The following is a 13,169-nucleotide window of genomic DNA, read 5'->3' on the forward strand; positions in this document are numbered from 1 at the left end:
ACCCACACCATCCGAAGCGGCGAAGGGCGTAGTCACCAACGCCAAACCCGCCCGAGGCAGCTTTCCCCAGCCAAAGGGGACCTCGCAGACGAGGATCCCCAGTTTCAAGACGGGACGGAAAGATCGCGGCAGGAGCGCCACAGCTTCCAATCGCAACCCAAAGGGACGCCCACGTCCCACAGGGAAGGCGAAAGGAAGCTGCTAACACGCCCACACGCAAGAAATGTATCAGAGCCAACATTGTCCAGGTCAACTTACATCATGCTATGGCAGCAACAGCGGTCATAGAAAACCTCTTCCGCAAAAACGACCTGGACCTTGCTCTGATACAAGAGCCATGGCTCAACAAAGCCACGCCTTTAGGCCTCAATGCCTCAGGTAATATTCTTTTTAATACCACTGGCACTAAACCTAGAGCATGCATTCTTTTTAATAAGAAACTAGATTTTCTGACTGTTCCAGAACTATGTACAGATGACCTAGTGACAGCCTTCGTCAATTTCCCTGGATGCACAGGGTCAAAAGTACTGGTCTGCTCTGCATACCTACCTGGACATGATGAAAACAACAAAATCATCAAAGACCCGACAACCGGCCTACAGCCTGTGGTGGAATACGCCCGTAAGCACAAGGCCGAACTCCTCGTGGGCTGCGATGCAAACGCCCATCACACAAACTGGGGAAGCTCTGACATCAACACCAGAGGTAAGTCACTTGATGATTTTATACTAACCAACTGTCTTCAAATCCTAAATACAGGGTGCACACCGATGTTCGTCACTGCCACAAGACAAGAGGTACTAGATATAACACTCGCGACCGACAAACTGGCCGAATATATCACTCATTGGCATGTCAGCAATGAGAACTCCATGTCTGATCACAAGCACATCAGATTCACAATTGAGGCTGCAACAGACTCAAACCCCATACTCTACAGAAACCCAAAGGCTACAGATTGGCCTAAATACAGAGACAGTCTTACAAGCCTAATTGCGAACCTTCCGAAGAGTATCAAATCTCCTCTAGAACTAGAACTCGCTGTGGACATACTTCTAAGTGGCATAATAAGTGCCTACCAGAACAACTGTCCCATCAAAACCAAAACCGCCAAATGTAAAACACCCTGGTGGAATAAGAGTCTAGAAAAGCTGAGGAAGAAAACTCGCAAATTATCCAACAGGGCTAAAAAGGGACCTTTCGATTGGGCCCAATATAGTAAAGCCCAAACGGAATACTACTGCGAAATTAGGAAAGCCAAAAGAGCATCATGGCGTGCTTTCTGCGAGGAGAAAACTCAGACTCCCCAAGGATTCAGATTACACAAAATGCTTGCCAAGGCGCCAAATAACCAAATTGGACTTATGAAAAGGCCGAATGGTACCTATACGACATCAGAGGAAGAAACTCTACAGCTGCTATCTACAACCCACTTCCCTGGTTCGGTTCATATCTCAAGAGATAAGGAGAACCCTCCAAGCTCACATCTACAACAGCCCAACCATGAGGCGTGGAACAGAGCTGCGAGGATTTTTCGACCAAAACAAATTATATGGGCTATAAAATCTTTCAAGCCATATAAATCATCGGGAGAAGATGGAATTTTCCCGGCCCTGTTACAACAAGGGCTTGACATCCTATCTCCCTATCTGGTAAGAATATTTAGAGCCAGCTTTGCCTGGGGTTTTATACCAGAACCATTAACGAAGGTCAAAGTTACCTACGTACCGAAAACCGGTCGAAGAGACTACTCGCAGCCAAAGTCTCACAGACCTATAAGCCTAACCTCTTTCAGAATAAAAACCATGGAAAAGGTTCTGGACCAACACATTAGAGCTACAATCCTCGAAAATGCTCCCCTGCACAGGAATCAACATGCCTACCGCAAGGGACATTCCACAGAGACCGCCTTGCTCGAACTCACCGACAAGGTCGAGAAGGCCTTTGAGGACAAACAAATAGCTCTATGTGCATTTCTCGATATTGAGGGTGCTTTTGATAACACGCCCATAGAGACCATCTCACAGGGACTCATCCGCAAGAAAGTGGATGAAACCACCACTCAATGGATCAAAGCAATGCTCTCAAATCGAACCATTAAAACTACTCTTCACAACAGTACGTTAGAAATCCGACCCACCAAAGGATGCCCTCAAGGAGGCGTTTTATCGCCACTGCTGTGGCTACTAACGGTAGACCAGCTCTTAGATGTTATGACCAAAAACCAATTTGAGGTACAAGGCTACGCAGACGATTTAGTAGTCATGGTCAGAGGGTTCTGTGCAACAACAATATCAGACCGCATCCAAAGAGCACTAAACATCATAGTTAAATGGTGTAAGGAAAATGAATTATCAGTAAATCCTGATAAAACAGTAATTGTTCCGTTTACAAAAAGGAAGAAACTTGACAAACTTGTCATGCCTAAAGTAAATGGAAGAATATTAGAGTGCTCCAAAGAAGTCAAGTACCTGGGCGTAACCTTCGACCAAAAACTGACATGGAACACACACATAGACAACATAACTCAAAAGGCGAAAACATCCCTAGGTATAAGCCGACGGGTAGCGGGGACCAGATGGGGAATCAACCCCAAAATTGCCCTATGGCTTTACACAGCAGTGGTGAGACCGCTTACCACCTATGCCTGCGCAATCTGGTGGAGGAAAACCCTCCAATCCCACAGCTGCCACCAAGCTAAACAGCCTACAGAGAATTGCTTGTCTGATTATTACAGGAGCCATGAGCACCACGCCGGGAGCAGCTCTAGACGCATTATTGGACTTGACGCCCCTTCCTTTATTTATACAGGAAAAGGCGAAAGCCAATATGCTCAGAATAAGTTCCCAAAGGAGGATATCTTGGCATTCCCTGGCCATAAAAACTATACAAGACTCGATTATGAGTGATCCTATTCTGGGAATGCCTGAAGACAACATGGCACCAGAGTGTAACTTTGTACAATATTACAAAATCGAAATATCTGGAAGAGACGAATGGCAAAATAACCATACACCGTCTCACTCAGAGCATGACCTAGTCTGGTTTACAGACGGTTCCAAAATAGGAGATGATGTAGGATGTGGAATATGTGGTGTAAAACCCAAAATCTGCAACTATATAAGCTTAGGAAAATACGCCTCAATCTTTCAGGCAGAGACTTACGCCTTAATTAGATGTCTGGAAGTAATCCTAAGCCTCAACTACATCAATCAGAACATATACATTTATTCGGACAGTCAAGCTGCTCTACTAGCACTTAACTCGTACGAAATCCGTTCTAAACTTATTAGAAACTGTATCCTCCTACTAAATGAAGTAGGAAGCAGAAATAATATTATACTGAGATGGGTCCCCGGGCATTCAAATATTGAAGGCAATGAGAATGCCGACCATCTGGCAAAGTTAGGGGCAAAAACCGTCCAACTGGGCCCCGAACCCTTCTGTGGTGTGCCTCGTTGCCTAAAACTGGGACATCTCAAATTAATAACCAAACGAGAAGCACTGAATCACTGGCAAGAAATGCCAGGATTAATACATTCAAAAGACCTAATATCGGGCTTCTCGACCAAATACTCCAATAGATTACTGCTATTGAGTATATTTTTCTTGTATATTAGTTGTGGAACTTCAAACACCTATATTTGAAATTTATATATATCCTTTTCCCATCAATTATAAGAATTGGTTAAATTGTTTTAACAATGACCGTTCAAATGTAATCAAACTACACTATTATCCGACAAATATCTTAAGTCTTAATACATTGTACAATATTTTTTCTGTATTTAATTCTGTATATGACAACACGATTTATATGTATAATATAGCATCACAGCGTCATTTTACACTTAAACATATTACCAAGTATTATGTTATCGGTGATATTACTCTATATTACCATAATTTTCATATGTTATTGCAGATATATCAATATTTCATATCACTCATTCCATAATGACTCGACATTAATTTTTTAAATTTGGGTTTTTCAATGTAGGATATTTAGGGACTAAACACGATGAGTTTTTGCTGGCTGGCTGAGTCGCCACTCGGTCGACATCATGGCCATTAATGAGACATGGCTGCGTGCGAGCAAGAAGGGGCTCGCGCCCGTAGTTCCTGGCTACCGGCTACGGCACACGCCGCGTTCGGCGGCGGTGCGCGGGGGCCGCGGCGGCGGGGTCGGATTTTACATGAGAGTGGGAGTTAATGCTCGCGCGCGGGCGCATCCCGTCCATCCCTCAGTAGAACAAATGTGGCTGACATTAAATTTAAATAATAAACGAATACTTATCGGTACGGCTTACCGACCGCCATGGCTCGATACGGACGTTTTCCTGGATGCTATTACGGACAGCATAACCTCATTCGCTCATTGCGATAACCTAGTTCTTCTCGGAGATCTCAATATTAATTTGATAGATGTCAATGACTGCAAATCAAAGAAGTTGCTTGCCTTTTTTAAACGTTGTAGTCTGACTCAAATTATTAACACGCCTACACATTTTATAAATAACAGTCAGACACTTATCGACATAATATGTACTGATACAAATGCTAGAAACGTCTGTGTCGACCACGTAATTGAACTCGGCCACCACTCATTCCTGTCGTGTGAGTTACTGTTAAAAAAAGATAAGCCGCGTCCTAAAACTGTTAAGTTTCGTCCGACGAAGGACATCTTGCCTCACTTGTTTTCTGCGGATTTAGAGCATATGCCATGGAATGCAATCTGTGACTATAATTATGTTAACGAAATGGTAGTAACGTTCAATAATATGATATTACAATTATTTGACCTTCATGCACCAGTAAAAATAAAAAAAATTACATCTCGTCCTACTCCCTGGCTCACTGATAATATAAAATTACTAATAAAATTAAGAAATGACGCACACGCTAAGTTTCGTAACTCAAATCTAGACGGTGATAAAATATATTACAAGGAATTAAAGCGCCACACTACCATTGCTTTACATACTGAAAAAAAAGCTTATTACAATCAATACATAAATAATAATATAAACAACTCAAAGAAGTTGTGGCAGAATATTAAAAATGATCTTTTGCCTTTAGCTAATGAACATGAATTACCTTCATTTTTTGATGACCCAGATAAAATTAATAAATCATTGCCGCAATTTCTGTTTAAATGAATTTATTACATTATTATATATATTAGGCATACGACTATCCTTATGACTGTTACTTTTTTTTACATCTATACATGTAAATAAAATTGGAGTGTCTGTTTGTAATATTGAAATAACCGTTTTTTACTACTTGCATATGAATTAAATACGGTACATACACCAAAATAACATATTTTACAAGTTTTGTCTGTCTGTCTGTCTGTTTGTTCCGGCTAATCTCTGAAATAGCTGGACCGATTTTGACGGGACTTTTTTTGACAAGTAGCTGATGTAATAAGGAGTAACTTACGCTACTGTTATTTTAGAAAAATAAAATAAAATTTCACGCGGACGAAGTCGCTAGGGCCAGCTAGTCTATAGATATACCGAGATTTAATGTTTAAGTTACTATTATGTTGTAAGTCCACGTAGGGTGTAAAAGAATCACACGTTACAGATAATTCAGGGGGTAAAAAAAGGGTTTGGGAGGGTCTTAATCTCCTCGGACGAAGCGCAGCCATAATTGTGATAGAACTTCACTTCAGGTAAGTTCGTTTAATCATCAATTATACCAGCGCTTCGTCCTCGAGATTAAGATAACTATGTAGACTTTGAAAGCTCTGTAACGTGTACAGCAGTGCATAACTAGATTCATATAAAATTTAAAAACATGAAATAAAATAAATTTAGTTCAAATACTAAATATAAAAACAAATCCATTACTAATATGGCATAATCTTTATTATATAAATATTCAGTAATAAATTTACCATGATAATAATTAAGTTAAAGGTAATACATTAATAGTACTTATTTTTAAATCACTAACAAATTTCAGTGATTTACAATATAGATGTTTATTATAAAAAAAATCTATTTATTAAAAAAATATTTTTGACACTGTATAAACGTAAAGGTAAATTAATTGACAAATCATAGAGAACTAATTGACTTAATTATCACATCCATTAAGAATTGCCATAGCAAAATCTTCGTCATGATTATTTGACACTGGTCTATTGTAAAACTTTCCAAAGACCGATGATCTCCCACTCCAGCCCGCTGTTTTCCTAATTAAATCTATTGATATTCCGGATCTAAATGCAGCTGATGTTGAGGCATGCCTGGTGGAGTGGGCGGAAAATAAACTAGTGTCAATACCACTGTCAAAAAGTGTTTCCTTGATCCATTTACTAATGGTCTGAGATCCTACCGCCCTGTGTGGTTTTTTATAACTCAAGAATAATCGAGATTCATTCATTCTTAGGGGTTCTGTTCTTTCAATGTAAGCTTTTAATGTTTCAGCTGGGCATATTTGTGGACAATCGTTATAAAAAGGCAAATGTAAACAAGGTTGAGATACTCCTATTTTTGATGTTTTGATTAAATCGGTTATATTAATCAAAATATGATTGGACAATATTTTTATATTATTTATTTCAATTTTTGTGAGCGTTTGCATTCTACTTCCTGTAGTTAGAGAAATCTACACTACAGTTTTCTTTGTCAATTTCTCTAAATTTAACTCATTACTAGATAAATTATTAGAAAAGTATTCCAAAACTATTGAAGGATCCCACGTAAAATTATATTTCGGCATTGTAGGTCTCATTCTATAAAAACCTTTAAACAGACGTTTAATCTAAATTACCTAATTACCTAAATGCCGCCTGCACAAAGTCAGTAATTCATTCTATGGTAATTGCGTAAGATTTTATAATAAACTGCCAGAATCTGCACTAAATCTGACAGAGAGGCAATTCAAATCTTATATTAAACAATTTTTGTGTAAGAAAGCCTATTACAGGATAGACGAATTCATAGAAGACAACATATCAAGTAAATAATTAGTTTATTAGCATACAACGTTATAATTTGTTTATCTCATTGCTTTCTTGATTCAATTATTTTAGAAATATGAAAGCGTAGCGGGTTTTGTATTAATTGCCGCATGCATTCTTATGTGAAATGTGAATACTATAAACATCAGATGGCAATTGTGAGTAGCTATGACGTGGTCTGGTGTTTTGAGTAGTCATACTCACTAAAATGTCCAGACTTGTGGCGGCGTGGTGGGCCGGGTCATTGGGCTCCCTAAAATATGGTCGAGCGCAGTGATGGCTGGCTCATCCGTCATACTCGTGAACGGGTGCTGCTTGTAGGGACTGGTCTGCTCTAATCACTATGACTGATTTCCTCTTATTAATTGTTTAACCAGTTGGTTATGTATTCAATATTTTTTTTCTTTTTGAGTATTTAATTGAATTAGTGCTAATCGGTGGTTTGTATTCACACACTTAAACTTAAATTGTAAGTAAGAATAAATTATTTAAAAGAGCAACACACAAGTTTCTTGCTTGTTCTTCTTGTGATGAGACAGCATTCCGAATGAGCGGTAGATTAAAAAAAAAAAATGTTATGACTATTCAAAAGTGCTTCAATGTAAGTTTATTTGAATAAATGATTTTCTATTCTATTCTATTCTAATCATATCATCTGAGCCTAAATCAGAACCTAATATTAAAGATAATGCAGACCGATAAGAATTTAATGTACCATATTGTAAACCCTGTTCAAAGTATTTTGTCAGAAAGGACAAAACGCATGGCACTGATTTTTCATATGGATCTAAATTATTTGCAGAACAAAAAGAAAACCATCGCTTGTAAGCGATATCATATTGCTTCTTTGAATTATCAGATAAAGAGGCACCCATCACTTCGGTAGATGTAGGGGGAACGCCGCGCTTCAATAGTGCCGTCCGGATAACTTGCCAGCAACCAGGGTAAATCTGGGCAGATGGCGATTGCTGTGGGTAATTGAAATAATAGGTTCATCTTCAGGTTGAAAAGTTAATATATCTGATACTAGTAAACTTTCAAAAAGTGGATACCAAGGTTGTGTTGTCCATAGGGGTACAACCACAATACCTTGAGCGTTATCAGCTAATATCTTTCTTAATGTTTTTAATATTACCGCACATGGAGGAAAGGCATAAAAGTTTAACTCCTGCCAATCTAAAGTAAACGCATTAATGGCATATGCGTCTGGATCTTTATTCCACGACACGTAAGCTGTACACTTTTTATTGAGACGTGTAGCAAACAAGTCTATAGCAGGAATGCCAAAAGTGCTTGTTATCCGTTTGAAAGTCTCATTGCTTAGTTCCCATTCCATGTCGGGGTGATTCCGTCTAGATTCTGCGTCGGCGATATCATTATCTTTGGAACTGACATATGAAGCAAAAATATATAATTTTCTTACTTCACACCATTCCCACATATCCTTAGTTATCCTATTTAAATGAGGGAACCTAACACCCCCCATCCTATTTATATAGCTTATGGCTGTCGTATTGTCAATTCGTAATAGAACTTGACAATTAAATAAATGTTTTGCAAATATTTTTAAACCGAATAACGCAGCTAGTAACTCCAATTGATTTATATGGTACTCTTTTTCTGTATCGCTCCACTGACCATTGGCGGTCTCCCCGCCGCACGTTGCCCCCCACCCTGTTTTGCTCGCGTCTGAGAATATTTCTATTTTGTAATTGTCGTTCCTTATCGGACAGACAGAATTTCCAATTGATGTTAACCACCAAGATAAATACACTATTTATAGCTTCCGGTATATTCATATAAGTATCATAATTATCAGATTTTAACAAGGCAAGATATTTGCACCTTTCAAGTTGTTTCGTGTAACACCAACCATATTGAACAGCAGGGCAACATGATGTGAGGAGACCCACCAAGCGAGCAAAATATCTAATTTTACATCTGGATAATGTTTGGAATTTTAAAATCTCGTTCTTTACATGAAGTCGCTTTTTACTTGAAAGACTTATATGGAACCTCTTAGTATCGATCACGAACCCTAAGTATTCACAACAAGTTGTAGGGTTGTGAGAACCTTTATCATAATTTATTACGAAACCTAATGATTCTAAAACTAAAATCGTTTTACGAACATTCTCTAAACATTCTTCATATGAATCAGCTATACAACATATGTCATCTAAATATATTGTTGATTTAAAGCCAAGAGCCCTTAATAATGCTATTACAGGTTTCAATAATTTAGTAAATACATACGGAGCTGTATTTAACCCAAATGGAAGAACATTAAATTCATAAAGTTCACTATTGATATTATTTGAGTCACTCTGTAATGTGCGAGTGGTAGGATATTGAAATCTTAGGAATTTTTTATAATTTGGATGAATTGGAATTAAAAAATAGGCATCTTTTATATCAACGGTAGCCAGAAAACAGTTTCTGGTGACAAGCTTAATAGTAGATCGAAAATCTTCAATTTTAAAGTGTTGTGTTCTAATATGTTTATTGAGTGATTTTAAGTTTAAAATAAATCTCTTTCTACCATCAGGCTTGGGAATTAAAAAGGTACTAGAAATATATTGATCGGGTGTTGGCTGACACGGCGAAATAGCACCTTTATTTAAAAGGTCATTGATTGTCTCGATACGAATTTTCATATCGGATAAAGTCAACGATGGCATCAAAGGCACATTTGTTTGACATATAGGTTCATAAAAAGGTATTTTGTAACCTCTGACCCATGATAAAAGCGTACGATCTTGTGTAACAAGACGCCATTTATTATAAAAAAAATATAATCTACCAGACGGACTAACCGAATTTACTTGTGGGTGTGTGTGTGATTCCGCGAGCGCTGCGTATACGCGCGCTGCGGCGGCGCGGGCGGCGGTGGGGGCCGGCGGCTCGGCGCGCGGGTCACCCGCGCGCTGGCAGGCTGCTGGCGCCTCCCCGCTGGACCCGTCTGCCTGATCGACGAGACCGGAGGCTTCGAGTTTAAATTATGTTGTTGTTGAGGTCTCTTTTGTTGATATGTACTGGTAGACGGTGCAGAATGTTTCATTTCTGTACCAGATCTTTTTATAGCCTTAGCCGATTTTAATATATCAGGTAAGTTATCTCCAAAGAGGTTATTTTCTATTGGAGTGTTATATAGGTGGGTTTTTATATCTTTGCGGATTGATGAACACACGAAGCTGCGCCTATTCATCGACTCAGTATATTGTAGGTCACAAGCTAAACGTCCTGCTTCATTCAATTGTTGAATTAGTTTTAAGTCAGTGTCTTTCTGAGATAACAGAAGTGTCAATGACTGTCCAATAGAGGAAATAATGGCTGCTATTTGTTTTTGTTTATTTTCAATTGCCTTATCTTTTTTTATTAAAATATCTGTTAATGCTGCTTTAACCTCAGGATTTAAAACAGGCGCATCAAAACGGCGGCAATTATCAGGGATAAGTTGTTTATTAAGTAAATCTTTTTTGATCTCTTTTTGCATTCCTTTTACTGTTATATTCTCCCACCTAAGTGCTATGTCTTTTTGTATATTGTTACCATATACCTTTTCTGTCATTGGGGCTTCACCCAAAATATTTAAAATATCTACAGCCAGGGATTCAATAGGTACATCAGTACTGAGCAGGTCTGCTGCCGTCGCGGTACATTCCACCGATGTTGTTTCCTCTAATGAGGGTTCGGTCGAGATCAGAAGAGGATTTGGTATAGGATCCCCAATGCGTTCCTCAACATTGATCTCATTGGCTGACAGGACTTCGTTAGCATACTCGTCTGTAATAGACGATAACATTGAATTAAACAAGAGGGTATCACGAAGGTAACAGTCACTATAAACTGTACACAATTGAAACCCTTACGAGGTTGTCGGTAACATTCCCACAAAATGTACACACCTCGATTGGCACTTGTAGGTAATAACCCCAAGAGTTATACACAGTGCATTAAATATATATAGGTTTTTACTCGTAGATAAATAGGTTATCTACGAGTAAAAACCTAGTAAAAACCGAGTATTTTCTAATGTCGATATATACATAATTTCATTTCGAGTTCATAACAAAAAGCGGCGAAGTATATTTATCCGAGTGTAAGCTTGAATAATTCTAGGTAACTAAAAAAAGAATAGTTAAAAAACTTACCCACAATTACCGACGGTGACGATGTAATCGAACTATCCTGTGAATATGAATGTAATTCTTTCTTTTTTGCTTTCCTTCTAAGTTTGCGTTCAATTTTCCTTACTTTTTTCCGAATATATCTATCTAAGTCGTCTTCTTTATGTCTTTTAGGCATGTTTAAAATAAAATAGGTATTTTTCACAATTAACTATGAGAAACGTGGTTGATGACCCGAGCACTAAAACGCTAATGACTGGACCGGCAGTAGAGAGACGGTAATTCAACATCTACCTCATAATATTTTTTATTTTTTTAAATTTTCCTACCCTTTATTTAGGTTTTCAAATTTAGTGGTTAGATGGCAGCACCATGCGCGTTACTACATAGTTATCTTAATCTCGAGGACGAAGCGCTGGTATAATACCTACTTTTTACTTGTATCTATTGTTATCAAAATTAAATTATAAGTTCTTAACTTGACCACGACTATGTGACCCTCTCTTGGCGCCAAAACGAGTGAAAAAATTAACAGCATACGACGACGACGCAGTACCTATAGAGTGGAGCAACTGCTTATTCAGTTTTATTCAACTATTTAGTCCCTCCACCTTTACAATGAATGGAGGCGGATATTACAATGTATGTAGCATTGCGAATATAAAATATCTAGATTAGGTATAATAAATTCATAATTGATAGGCCGTTACGGTATCAGAGCCAAAAAGTCTTCTTTCTTTGTACTGTTAGATGCGACAGCGACTTTGTTTTATACCACACTATGTAATGATTGATATACCTAAAATAAATAAAATATCTGAGGTTTGGACAAAAATTCAAAAGGTACTTTATTTTGAAAAAGTATTTTGAAAATACCTATTTTGCATTTAGTATTTGAAATACAAAACACAAAACTATTTTTGTTTTTAGATTGACATTTCTATGAATTCACTGTCGATAGCGAGCGGTGCGATGGAAAAAGATAACCGTTTATAAAAATATAATAAATAGCCCTGGACAATTAACACTAGGGTTCATTCCCGGGAATTCTCGGGTCGAGAATTCCCGGGAAATCCTTGGGTTCTGTTCCCGGGAAATCAAGCTCGAGAAAAGTCGAGAACTCGAGAAATCAAGTACCTATATAGAAATTAAATTGACGTTTGTTGTATTGCGTGGCGGCACAATAATACAAGATATTAAGGTTTTCTTTCATGTATTTTTTTTTGTTTTACAGAAACTATTTTTGTTTACAAGTTTAAGGTAGATTTTTTCTAAATAACCAGCCAAAAATGGTGCTGTCATTATAAATATAAGTCTGAATAATATTAGGTCCTGACATATGAAAGTGGTGTTTTGTAAGGGAGTAACCTGAAGTATGTTTTTTCAAAATATAACATGTTTATTTCATCAAACTATGTACCATTGCTATTTACACTTTTGCCATCTCATAGGTATTTCATTGATCCCTTTACTGAAAAAAACATTTGAACGGGAACATTTGGACATATCAATAAAATCTTTGTACTTTGGACTGCCTCATCGGATTTGAATTTTTTCCCAATCAGTTATCCAAATTTCGAAAAAAATGGTAATCTGTTGGAGCAAGATCCGGGGAGCAATTGTAAAGTCTTAGACATTACAATTGAATCTCTTCCAATTTGGTAAATGTCAGTTGTGCAGTGTGTGGTCTAGCGTTGTCCTGAAGCAGCAGTAGCCTACGGCGATTGACCAGCCTCGGTTGTTTAGCAGCTAGCTTTTCCATTATGGTTTCTCAATTGCTGACAACACATATCTGCCGTAATCATCTGGCCAGATTTAAGAAAGCTGAAGTGAACAACACCGGAACTAGTCCACTAAACGCTCGCAAGTAACTTTTTTTGGGTCAATTTTCGCTTGGGGCAGGATTTGGTTGGTTTGCCAGGGTTTAGCCATTGCGATGAGCGTTTCCAAATATAATACAAGATCCACATCATCACAGGTTCGATTTAAAATCCCTTTATTATTATGCCGGTTGACTAATGTAACGCAGCAGTCTACGCGAGTTTGTCGATCGAAACGCGAAT

The 13,169-nt window shown here is 38.0% G+C and overlaps 1 protein-coding gene across 1 annotated transcript; it reads left to right on the forward strand.

Annotated features, from left to right (window-relative positions):
* The first annotated feature begins 266 nt into the window (after positions 1-266).
* On the forward strand, positions 267-3,958 carry LOC131840863 (uncharacterized). The gene is made up of 4 exons (XM_059189055.1): positions 267-378; positions 463-705; positions 760-1,508; positions 3,926-3,958. Exons 1-4 carry the CDS (start codon positions 267-269, stop codon positions 3,956-3,958), a joined length of 1,137 nt encoding a protein of 378 aa, XP_059045038.1.
* The last annotated feature ends 9,211 nt before the right edge of the window (positions 3,959-13,169 follow it).

The sequence above is a fragment of the Achroia grisella genome, unplaced genomic scaffold, assembly GCF_030625045.1.
Source record: "Achroia grisella isolate CSIRO2021 unplaced genomic scaffold, CSIRO_AGI_Agris_v1 utg1496, whole genome shotgun sequence".
In the NCBI taxonomy this organism is placed as follows: Eukaryota; Metazoa; Arthropoda; class Insecta; order Lepidoptera; family Pyralidae; genus Achroia; species Achroia grisella.